Here is a 13,070-nt window from a genome sequence, read left to right on the forward strand (position 1 = left end):
CAAGTATTAAAATGTGGGTATATATAATGGCTTGAGGTGTACAGATAAACAGAAAGGACTATGACTACTGGAAACTCTAATACTGATAAAGAATAAGAACACTTTACATCTCTCCTTAGGCAACTGAATATGTATCAGACTTTTAGGATTCTTATAATGTCTTCTTCCTGACTATTTCATCAATATCATAACTAGGAACACTATTTCTCACAAAAGGCAAGGACAATCAATGTACACAATCTTACATAAGCTGAACAAATAACTTTTTCCCAGAACTTACTTTGCTACTCATCTGTCCATACTGGCACCTTTGGTCACCAAAATCCAAATGTATTTTTGTGTTTTTCTATGTGTAAATATCCCAGAGTTTCTAGATATTAGATATAAGCCATGCAAGTATATATTACTTTCATAAATATTCAGTAACAATATTTGAGCTCTGGGTTCAATTCTTACTTAAATCCATTAGATGTAAATAATCCCCAGGAAGTAAACAGTATTCAAATATCCTTTCAGTTTTCAAATAATATATTTGAGTAATATTGGAGTACATTCTCTTTTACTTATTGTTTTAGTTTCTGTTTAATATATTATGTATGTATCCAGGAGTTTGCCATATAAAGGCAAATGCTATTTCTTCAAAGAAATTTCCATTTGGTTATTTTGGTACATCTATTCATGATCAAAGCAAGGTATATAAATAAGTACTGGGTGATTTCAAGTCAGAATAATTTTTGACCTAATAATTTTCAGGTGGAAAATGACACTCTGAAAGTGGTAACAGAACTGGAGATTTTAACCCTGCAATGCTGAAATTATACAAGATTATAAAAGTCAATTCCTGTCATGACCCCATTAAAAAGTAGATTAAATATAAAAACAAAATTTTTAAAAAAAGGAGAAAAGAAAAAATTTAAAAAAGTATGATCCTCTATGTATCTTAAAATCTGTTCTACAGAATAGTAATTATTCTTAAGCCTGTTAACCTAATGATGCTTTTAAACAGACACTAGAGGGAGTCCTAAGAACAAATACCCAGTAAATAAGGTTGTCTAGATTGAACCACTTTAAGAACAATGAAAATTGGTTTTTTTCTCATTTCAACCACTTCTGTTAAATATTCATATAAATACATTCATTAAGTTACATTATGTTGAACATAATTAAAAAATTTAACAATTATATAGGATTTCTCCTTTACTGTGCTACTAAGATAATTTACAACTAATATTTCAATATAATAAAATTAATTCAGGGCATTTTTATTCAAGTTACATTTAACTAATTTTCACAATAGATCTAAAAATAAGAACATTATCAATATTTCTAAAGAAACACAGAGTAGGAATGACATGCTTGCTTAGGTTTAAATAAACAGTTGTAGGGGTGCTGGGTGGCTCAGTCGGTTAAGCAATCAATTCTTGATTCTGGCTCGCAAGATCAAGCCCCATTACCAGCTCCATGCTGAGAGCAGAGTATGCTTGAGATTCTCTCCCTCTGCCCTTCCCCAGCACACCCCTGCACACCCATGTGCTCTCTCTCTCACTAAGGGGTGCCTGGATGGCTCAGTTGGTAAGCATCCAACTCTTGATTTCAGCTCAGGCCATCATCTCTTGGGGTCCCGGAAATGAGTCCCACACTGAGCTCTCCTCTCAGCAGGGAGTCTACCTGAGGAGATCTCTCCCTCCTACTGCCCCTCACCCCCAAAAGAGATCTTGAAAAAAATAAAAGCTTTTAATAAGTAAATAAATAGTTATAGGATAAAACCCAGAATTTTTGTGTGAAGTCTAGTGAAAAAAGTCCCCAATAAAACACCCAACCTCGGGGCGCCTGGGTGGCTCAGTGGGTTAAAGCCTCTGCCTTCGGTTCAGGTCATGATCCCAGGGTCCTGGGATTGAGCCCCGTATTGGGCTCTCTGCTCAGCAGGGAGCCTGCTTCCCTTCCTCTCTCTCTCTGCCTGCTTTTCTGCCTACTTGTGATCTCTGTCAAATGAATAAATAAAATCTTTAAAAAACAAAACAAAAACAAAAAAAACAACAACACCCAACCTGCACTCACTGATCTTCTCCATTTTCTGACATTCATTACTGACACATACCTGCCTCTCCTTTACCGGAAGGGGAGAGGAAAAGTGATAAAATGTAGTTTATCAGCAATACAATCAAGACTTAATATAGAAAAACCTTCATGCTAGCCCTTTTAATATATAAAAAGGAGAAACTTCCACTGATACAATAAAGAATACTTATTTTATAGCTCAGCAAACCCAACTAATTATAATCAAAAATCCTTAGAATGGTAATGGAATCTTAAAAGAGGATCTAGTCCAACTCCCCCACCCTTCACAAATTTCCTTTGATCCCACACACAAGCTTATGTAGTCTATTCCACTTCAACTGTTTTTATAATAAAGAAAAATGTCAATGATAATAAAATAGTGAAGCAGATAAAATGAAAACCATGATACGGATATAGAGAAGACACATTCTGAGGTGAAAACAAGATAAAAGTTTTAGGAGACAATGAAAACAGAATTGTTAACACTACCTTCTTTCACTAAGATTTTGACAAATACTTTAGGTTAATATCGCATTCTTTCTCAATGCTGAATTCTTTTTTATGTAACTTAGTAAAAAACAATTTCAGGGGCGCCGGGATGGCTCAGTGGGTTAAGCCTCTGCCTTCAGTTCAGGTCATGATCTCAGGGTCCTGGGATCAAGCCCTGCATCGGACTCTGCTCAGCGGGGAGCCTGCTTCCCCTTCTCCCTCTGCGTGCCTCTCTGCCTACTTGTGATTTCTGTCAAATAAATAATAAAATATTTTTTAAAAAATTAAACAATTTCAATGATTAGGGATAGGTTATAATTAGTAAAAACAGGGCACTGAATTCCTTTTTTCCATATGGGAAGTAGTCATTTCCATATACACATGAAAGACAAAAACATTATCCCAGTAATTTTGCTGAAACCCAGCCATTTTAGAACTAAGAAAAACTAATTTGTATATATTACTGTGAAAATAATTTTGAAAAAATACTTTTATTTAAAATTTTAAGTATTACCAAGTGCACTTTTTAATTTAAATGCTATCCATGCCCAGAAGAAACAAGGATTCAATACATCATACCCACCAATTATTTGACACTCGCACTACATAGTCACAAATAAGAAATCTTAGAAGACTATGTGCTTCTACCTTTGTTTTTAAAAAAAGTTAAAAGAGCAAAACTTACTTTATTCTAAATTCTTAAATATTCTAAACTTTAAAAATCACCTACTAGTAAGAAAATAGGAGGAGAAAACTAAAAAAATCCATCACCTAAATCTGTTCATGGCTACTATTAAAAATGTTTAACTTTTCAAATTGCATTGCAATATTAAATTTTACCAGAACTTCTAAATTAAGATATTGCTCTATACAATGATACTCAAAAAATATTGAGTTCATAAATCTCAATAAAAATTAATGCCAGTCATGCTTTATTTATTCTTCTGAGGTTAGCTGATTAGTATAGCATCTGTCTTTTGGGACTGAACCTATTATTCAGTACATTTTATGCTTTTGGGAAATACACTGATTACTTAGACCTTAAATCCACATAGTAAAAACTACTGAGTGAAATCTTTTTTGAGCAAGACCAAATTTAATATGAGTTGGTTGGTAAAGGAATACTGGGGCACCTGGGTGGCTCAGTCAGTTAAGAGTTAAGAGTCAGATAAGAGGGACACCTGCCTTTGGCTCAGGTTATGATCCTAGAGTGCTAGGATCGAGTCCCGCATCGGACTCCTTGCTCAGCAAAGAGCCTGCTTCTCTCTCCCTCTGCCTGCCACTCTGCCTACTTGTGTGTTCTTTCTCTCTGTCAAAAAAATAAATAAAATCTTAAAAAAAAAAAAAAAAAAGAGTCAGTTAAGAGTCCAACTCTTGATTTGAGCTCAGGTCATGATCTCAGGGTCATGAAACGGAGCCCCATGTCAGGCTTCCATGCTAAGCATAAAGTCTCTCTCTCCCACCAAAGTGCACGCGCACACTCTCTAAAAGAAATAAATCTTAAAAAGGAAACTTGAGAATTCCACTCAATAAATTCAAATGGGCAGCTACCATGTGCCAGGTAGCACATGTTAGGCCATCGTCACGCAAAGATTGAAAAATACATGATTCTGGCTACGATTCTACTGTATAGGAATAAACATAAAAGAGATTATTTCAATTTAACATGGCAAGCATATAACAGTTAAGAACAGTATATTGGGAATACACAGGAAGGCCACTATGCCTAGTCTAGGGCTATAAAGAAAGATTCTTGGAGAATAAAGAATCATGAAAAAAATGTTAGCTAATTATTAAGACTATGGATAAAGGTACTGGCATTCCAACCAAGAGTAACAGCCAAGACTCAAGGGAAGGCAAGAAATAACATGGTGTTTATTTATGTAAGAACCAAACCAAACCAAGCCAAACCAAAACAACAACAACAACAACAAAAAACAAAAAACAAACAAACAACAACAACAACAACAAAAAACCAACCAACAAAATAAAACTTCAAGGACTTTTTAGAGATAAGCCCAAAGGCTAGAAGGGTAGGAAGATGTTAAAAAAAACATCTATAACATACTATGAAGTTTGAGATTTTATTCCATAGGTAACAGAAAGTTAGTGATTGGACATAAAGAAAGGGAACGACATTTCTTTTAATATCCAGCTGCACTGTGAATAAAGGCAGCAACAGGTAAACCAAATAAGAGGATATAACAGTCCCAGCAAGAGATGATAGGAACCTGAACTAACAATGTGATAAAAGTCAAAATGTAACATCAAAGGAATTTGTGGTTGCCTCCCAATGGGAGTGCAAAAGAGGGAAGTCAGAGTCATCCCAAGACTTCCAGGTTTCTTGGATAAAAAAGTGATGCTGATGCCACTGAGTTAGAGAACACAGGCAGAACAAGTATTTGCTTGCAGAATGTCCAAAAGAAAGAATACATTTTGAGAGTGGGCCCTTCCCCACCTTCTGGACCGCTCAACCTTACTACTCTACGCAGTTTCCTTTTTTTTTTTCTACACCCGATGACAAATGTAGTCTACAGCTATCAAAACTGCATCAATTATAATTTATACACATGAGATTAAAAATAAGTGAACTAATTATAGAAACAAACTACCAATTTCTTATCTTTTAATACAGAACCCCATACCTAGGTAGTTCTAAAGTGGTTGCTACTTTGTTACCTTGGAAAGACATCTGCTTTCTGCCAAAATGAATATGCTGAACTTACCAGATTACATTACAATGCATTTTTTAATTTTCACACAGCCAGGAGTCTTTTCTTCTTTGTTGATTTTTTTCAATCTGTATTGTCGGATCTCTCTCACCAATGTATAAAAAGCATCCTCCACTCTCTGCATTGTAAAACACAACTTCTTTAAAGTCTGTTTCATTGGTAATGTTAATTTATTGGGACAGCCTTGTGTAAGAAATTTGAAATTGTGACCTTTACGTGAGAATTTCTTTTTAAAACAGACATCAGATTGAATAAAATTGGAGATGAAGCTTTAAAATATGGGCTTGAATCCTGGTTTGTTCTTTAAAATCATTTCTTATAATGGAATTAGAATTTTTAAAAAGTTTTAATTAGCAATTAGGGGAGATTATGAAAAACCTAAGCACATATATTAGCATCTGTGGATCAATTAATGCAAACATTTTAGTTTGTTAATCATGGAATTAATCAAAGCTTAACCTGAAGTTAGATTTAAATTATTTGATTTATTAAAAATAAGCAGCCCTACCTCTCCCACCCTCCCCTACCTGGGGAATGAGGAGAAAAATGGTACAAAAGGGATGTTTAAAGTTAAAACACACACACACACACACACACACACACACACAATATCTCAAAATAAAGTTGGGTCAAGAGACTGGAATCTTGAGCTCTATATTCAATTAAAACACAGTCCAGTCAATTTTTAGAGCCCACAAGTGGAGCTGAGACTGGAAGGAATTTTGGTGGGTGGACAGCTATATTATTTAAATAAAAATGCTACATGAGGGCTATTTATCATAATATGAAAACACCATGAATTGTTTAAAGTACACACACAAAATAGTAGTAATGCATTTTGTTTTCTTATTTGAAAGAAGTCTTAAAAATAATTTTTAGAACAGGATCCAATTACAATGGCTTTATACCTTCTATTCTAATTTAAATACTCTAAAGGGAGAAAAGGGACATTTGCTTAGTGCCATAGTAAGAAAGCATGACGACAAACACAATCATATATGGCCATATGGACATGAAGTTTTTAATGTCTTTTCCATTCCAGAAAAGTAAGCAGTAGCCAAAGGGGACATAGTAGTCAGTTAACTGTGCTCCTAGTTTGTCTAAGAAAACATACCACCAAAAGTTGAAGCTTACATCTAAAGATAAATACACACAAATATTAATCTACATGTACTGATTAATTTCAAAGATTAATAATTGTGTTTATTCTTCTAAAAGAAAATGTAAGTATTTAGGAAGGCTGGTATATTTTATTATACATTTAATTTTAAGCCTAATCTGTTTTTAATTTTTAAAATGTATTACTTAATATGGGAATTCGCATATTTTAACTCTCTGGGATTGGTAACATTAGTCCTTTTATGAACCAAATGTGACAAAATGGGCCCAGTACCTAGGAAAGCTAATATATATAAAAAATATGGTTTGTAGTTTTAAATTTAATCAGGCACAGAGAATTAGCTATTTAAATATTAACTGAAGTAAACCAATTGTTAAGGTTCAATTTTTGCATGTCGAAGTTCATCACATATTCATTGTGTTTAATAATAGTTAAGGGGGAAAAAAGCACATCAGTTCTTTAGGACATATTAATTTTTATAAATCTCAAGAATATATTAAGTACTGCTTCAGTAGAGTTCAGTAGCTTACCTTTGAAGTAAAACTTTAAAATTCATAAAATTAGGTTTCAGGTAATAGGCATATAAGTATGTTGTTTACATGTTAAAATGTACACCTCAAGTTATTTATAACCATCCAGTGATATATTTCTATTTGGCTATCTAATAAAAATTAGTAATAGCCCAAAAAAATCTACATCTCTTTTTTAATGGAATCAATTTACTCAACTAGCTAGCCAGCTAGCTAAGTCAACTATAAAATAAAGATTTCTAACCATTTTCTGAAATTATTGAATACACTGGTACTTCAAGTTAGATACCCACTTGTGCCTGTATACAAATTTTTAGTATTTTGTATTTATCATTCTCAAGAGGAAAGGGTTTATTTTTAAGCCCTTAAAAATTATATATTAGAAATTGTCATTACATAAGATAAATAATTTAACTCATTAAATAACATGTAAGATGTAAAGTATGAGATGGCATTTAAGATAGTAAGATATTTTCATAAATGACTCTCTTTCAATTAAAAAAATCAATGCAAGAAATTAAAAAATACATATATATACACACACACTTAATATTTGTGCATACACACAAACACACACACACAAATAAAACAAACCAGGTAAAAGCTCATATTTTTAAAGAATGTAAACTCTTATTCCTATTTTTAAAAAAGTTACAAGGTCAGTAAGAGAAGTAGTAAAACATGCTAGGGGCAGAGGACAGGGTTTTGGTCCTCCACCAATTTAGGAGAAGCAAATTTTGATTGTAATTTGTTTCTAAAATCAGTTTGAATGGGTCTACTTTTTAAGTGTTGTGTGCATCCCCATCACCAGTACAGAATATATGATTTTTGTTTCCAGCAATGCAGAGAGAGAACTGGAGGCCAATAATTAAAAAGAAGCGATTACTACCCACCACCAAGAATTCAGCATTAGGACCTGAGTGGCTAAGATAATTAACACTGAGAAATAGTTCTTCCAAAGTGACTCTGGTCATTTCTTATTTTTACTAAGAGGAAATTATATTAGATTTTAAAGAGTCAGTTATTTACTATATTTTCTCAGACTTAAATTACTTCTCATTTCTTGATAATATGCTTTAAAAGTCATACGACATCAAGAGAACATTATTTATCCTTGTTTGCACTTTAAGCCACTGGTACTACCGAAGAGCACTGGTTTCAAACTCTAAAATGTGTAGGTAATTTTTGAAGACAAGGTATAGCTGAAACAGATTTTCAATACCCTCTTATCCAGCTGCTGAGCTCTTAACTGGCACTCAATGATTTATTCTTGAGAATATGTCTTATTGCCACATATATTCATTTTTAAACATCACTTACTAAATTTTCAGAACTGAAAATATGTAGGAACAAAAGTGTACAAGTTCATATGTGTAAACTGTTTTTAAATCAAGAGATCTGATAATAATTTCAGCTCAGCTATTATGTGAAAACACACTTATGAGACTAAGGAAATAGGGCATTCCATACCAGAAAAGAAATGGTCAGCAAATAGCACCATACTACGTTCTGGTGCCTATAATGCTTTCACTAAACAATTTCACTCTAAATGAGTTCCTACTGAGAAGCTTATTACAAAAAATATTCTTGAAAACACTTTCAAGGAAGTAACACTTCCAAAACTTCAAGATAGGCAGATACAAGACTACTAGCCTTTTCTTGGGAGACAGGAATGGGAGATACTAGATGCATTCTTTAAAAGAATTCTGTATTGGTGAATTTCTCAAGAAACCTTGCCAAACCACAGCTCATGTCAGGTACACTGAACTGCAGCACTACCGCTAACTTGGGAGGTCATGCTTGCCGCACACAGCAGGTGCTCAGTTACTGTTTTATTTTTAACTCATAAAAAAGCTAAAGTTCAAAATATTTATCTCCTGTACATAAACTCAACTACTAACCAACAGAAATATGGCACATAAGGAGGTTTTTTATTTGGTTTGCTTCAAAACAATGTAATAGAGGTCTTCTAACACCTAATTTTAAGTAGCTAGAAATTAACAAAAACCAGGAAATTAATCACTCAACATTTTTAAATTTGTAAAACTAATTTTCACATATAATGCTCAAACTGAGACCTCCAGAAAATAAAAAAGCTGAATTAGGAGTAGCAGATATGCTTAGAATTCTGCTTTTGTCATCCACTTTCCTGAACCCTCACCAATTCTGATTTTAGCAGACTGGAAAACACACAGCTGATTACCATGGTGTCAATGTTTTGGTTTCAATAGTCTTTGTCAACACTGCATGCCCAATGAGGCCAGAAAAATCTGGCAATTACTAAACTACCCAGATAAATGTGAAGTAGGTAAGGTCTTTATATACTTGGCACATAGGGGCCACATAAAGCATACTAGCAGAAAATAAAGTTACTCTGGCTTTTCAGATGTGGACTAAAATATTGTAAAAAAATATGTAATTCACTATATTCTAGCCCATATAATGGCCTTTTTAAAATTACAAAGTAATTTCATAAAATATATATTCTGCAAACCTATCTTAAAAAGTACTAGAGTAAAACTACTATTTCCCTTTCATAGAATACGTAACTTTTATTTTAAAATTACTACTGTTAGCCTGTAAAATTTAAGTCAAAAGTCTGACCTAACTTCTAGCATCTAATCAAACAGTACAGTTCCCCAGAGAATCAGGGATCAGCACACTACAGCCCACAAGCCAAATGTAGCCACAGCCAATTTTTTTGTACTGGCCAAAAGCTAAGACTAATTTTTCCATTTTTAAAGGGTCATAAGGAAAAAAAAAAGAAAACTCCAACAGATACCACTTGTGCTCCCCAAAGTTTGGGCTCAGTCAGTTAGGCTCTGATCATGATGGGACTGAGCCCCACATACAGTTCCCTGCCCAGCGGAAAGACTGCTTCTCCCTCTCTCTCTGCCTTCATGCTCCCCCTACTTGTGTGCTATCAAATAAATAAAATCTTAATTAAAAAAAAAAACACTTATTGTCTGTTCCTTCTAAATGAATGTTTTTTTCCCTACCAACCTTAATATAAAAATTCTTTTAGGTGTTTTGGTTTTAAGTTCATGCTCAAGACTAAAACTTAGGGTATGAAACAAGTAACTGCTGATAAAATTCAACAAGAGTATGCATATTTAGTTTTGCTCAAAAAACAAAGAAATAATAGCAGATAAGTAACAAAATACTCTGCAGAAAATAGGGCTTCAAATTTTCACAAAAACTGGCAATGTAAAATTTATGAAAATTTGTATTTATCACAATCTCCACAATTACTTGGAACAGCTCTTTAAAGTCTTCCAAAAGCATGCAAATATCAAATTAATTTCAACAGAAGAAGATGAATAAACTTTTGAAAGGCAAATCAACAAGTCCATAAAATAAAAAGAAATCAAAGATCAGAAACTAAAATACCTAAGTTATAGCTTAGCAAAATAAATTATATAAAGATATAAATAAAAGAGCTTTTAAGAAAAGCTGAGCATTAGAAGAAATAAAGTACTACAAGTATTCCTTTACATTACTCTATATTTTAATTAGATGATTTACATAAATGTCTACAAAGCAATTTTAAATTAATCCACTTCCATATCATACATACTACATTTACTTTCCCAACCCTCCCCCAAAACTGTATAAAACCTACAAAATCTACTTTAAAAGGAATCCAGGTAATCTTCTGATTATTATGAATGCTGTGGTATATTAAAGCATTAATGTCAAACACTGAATAAACTAGTACTTCTTAGATAGCAACTATACAAGAAAGAAGACACAGCTATTTCAGGCTCTTAAATAGAGGGCAACATTGTCAGAATAACAGACAACTCCTTTTTACTGTCATCTTTTGTCTTTCTACCCCAAGTATGATCCATGTATCAAAATCAGCATCACCTGAGAGCCTGTTAAAAATGGAGGATCAGGTCCCAACCTGAACCCTCTGACTAGAATCTGGATTTGAGTAAGAGGCCTAGTCCATTCATATGCATATTAAGTATAAGAAGCCCTGTTCCATTTGCAACACTTTACCACATTAGGCAAAACCTCAGTTTTCTTTCCTTTTTTTTTTTTTAAAGTTTTTTTTTAAAGTTACAAATAATGCAAATTAATAAAATGTTACTGGTATGATTTAGTAGTAGGCAGTATGTTGACAAATGTTTTCAATAATGTTCCTTGTATTTTATATTAAAGTTATAAATATTGTAATCATGTTTTCTGAGTATCTCTTCTGTAAGGGAAATCAAGCAGTCCGGTTACACAAGACAAGCAAAAAGAAGACAAAACCCAAACTCTCCCCAGTCTCTTGGACCTGGGAATGGATTTGAATGAAATCTTAATTCCTCTAAAGTAAAGTGAAGTACTGTATACCAACTTCTTTCTTTAACCTATAAATCAGGTTTTGGAATGAGATACTTGTGCTATAATCAAACTACAGAAATTCAGCTTTTAATCCCTCCAAAAGAACTTAAAATAGAATTCATTGTTTCTTCAGTGTGTGTCAAATTTGTACAATCAGGAAGGAGTGCATACGGTCTTCCACTGGTGAAACAGACATAAGCATTAGCTGAATGATGGTTTACTTTAAAATTTTTACCCCTTTATAAATTCAGTGAAAGTTACAGAATACCTGTTTTTATAAATTTAAACATGTAGCGAGTTGTTCATCAATTTTCTTATCTCCTAGCATTACAGAAGTTAAATTCCACAAAATTGGTTTTCTGGGTTCACAGGTACATGTAACTAGCAAAGTCCAAAATAAATGTTCATCTTGTATGGAATATAAATTGATCAATTTCTTAGTGTATGAAAATTATATTCTATCATATCATTATGTATTCCTTCTAGAATTTTTTCTATATGTTAAACTCTCATTTCATACAAATAGGTTAAATAATGTCAACTGAAATTGTTTTACCTAAAAAAAAAAGTTGCTTTTAAAAATAAAGATAATTTTTTAAACAAAATTCAGAGTTAATATGTCATTAATTTTTGTCAGAACACAGTAAATGAATAACTGAGAATTCCTATTTGCTTTCTAAATATCCTTTTGCTTTAATGAAAACTTTCTCCAAAAATAAATATATCTTTCTTTAAAAAAACTCTACCAAAAGGGCGTAGGGGGATGTGGTGGCTGGGTGACAGACAGTGGGGAGGATATGTGTTGTGGTGAAGAGTTGTGAATTGTGTAAGACTGATGAATCACGGACCTATACCCCTGAAACAAATAATATATGTTAATAAAAAATTTTTTTTAAAAATTCTACCAAAATAGAATTCTTCAAATACAATAAAACTTAATCTAGAAACACATGACATAATACTTTTCAAAACACTTCTAAAATAGGAAATGAGTATTTGTTCCCCTGTTCTTTGACCTTATAAATATAACAGTTAAAAAAAAAATCCCTACATTTCTTGAATGCTTAATGTAAGATGTGCTGGGCTGAAGAGAAATATTCAATGTGGAAAGAAACCAAAGCCAAAAGTAATACCATGGACACTGGATTAAAAAACGCTGCCCTTTCATATCCTTAAGAGAACATTTACCAAATAAACATTGTCTTATTTTCTATATTAGCATTCTGGAAAGAAAAATTAAGTTACATTAAATGATGTAACAGTTACAAAATCAGGTATGTACATTTATGAATGTTCTTGCCTTCCAACCCTCAGAATGATGTTAATAGAATATATGTCAGCAAATTATAAATTAAATTATCTGATATAGTTTACAGGGAATAGATTCATATTTATTAAAATTTTACTTACCTGTCTTGTCTTTGCTGATGTTTCAATAAAAGGAATTCCATAACTTCTTGCTAAGTCCTGAGCCTGTTTTGTGTCTACTGTTCTAGAAGGCAAATCACATTTATTTCCTACTAGGACCATAGGTACATCTTCAGAGTCTTTAACTCTTTTTATTTGTTCTCTGGGGAGAAAGAAAAAGTTATAGCAGAGATATTAGTAACAAAATATACCTTTCAAAATTTGTTCATAATTCCGTCTTCTAAAATATAGCTGAAAGAAGACATTTAATGTAATTCCTAGTTTCCAACCACACCAAATTTTCCTTGCTTCTCCTTCTATTATGTCTCTTAAAAGATAAAATACCAAAATATATGGTAAAACTACAATATAATAGGTCCATATGCAGGTAGGTCACAA

At 32.7% G+C, this 13,070-nt stretch overlaps 1 protein-coding gene across 3 annotated transcripts in view; it reads right to left on the reverse strand.

Moving 5' to 3' along the window:
- The window catches only part of KRAS (KRAS proto-oncogene, GTPase), a 39,226-nt gene that overhangs the window by 4,425 nt on the left and 21,731 nt on the right, over nt 1-13,070 (reverse strand). For 2 of the 3 annotated variants that reach the window (XM_045073368.1, XM_045073367.1), the window contains exons 4-5: nt 12,675-12,834; nt 5,274-5,397 (exon numbers count right to left, since the gene is read on the reverse strand). In XM_045073368.1, coding sequence (XP_044929303.1) covers nt 5,278-5,397; nt 12,675-12,834 — 280 coding nt within the window. In that variant the 3' untranslated portion in view covers nt 5,274-5,277. The remainder of the gene's footprint in view (nt 1-5,273; nt 5,398-12,674; nt 12,835-13,070) is intronic. The other variant, XM_045073369.1, reaches the window with a different exon arrangement.

The sequence above is a fragment of the Mustela putorius genome, unplaced genomic scaffold (genome assembly GCF_011764305.1).
Source record: "Mustela putorius furo isolate JIRA1106 unplaced genomic scaffold, ASM1176430v1.1 tig00537227_pilon_pilon_pilon, whole genome shotgun sequence".
In the NCBI taxonomy this organism is placed as follows: Eukaryota; Metazoa; Chordata; class Mammalia; order Carnivora; family Mustelidae; genus Mustela; species Mustela putorius.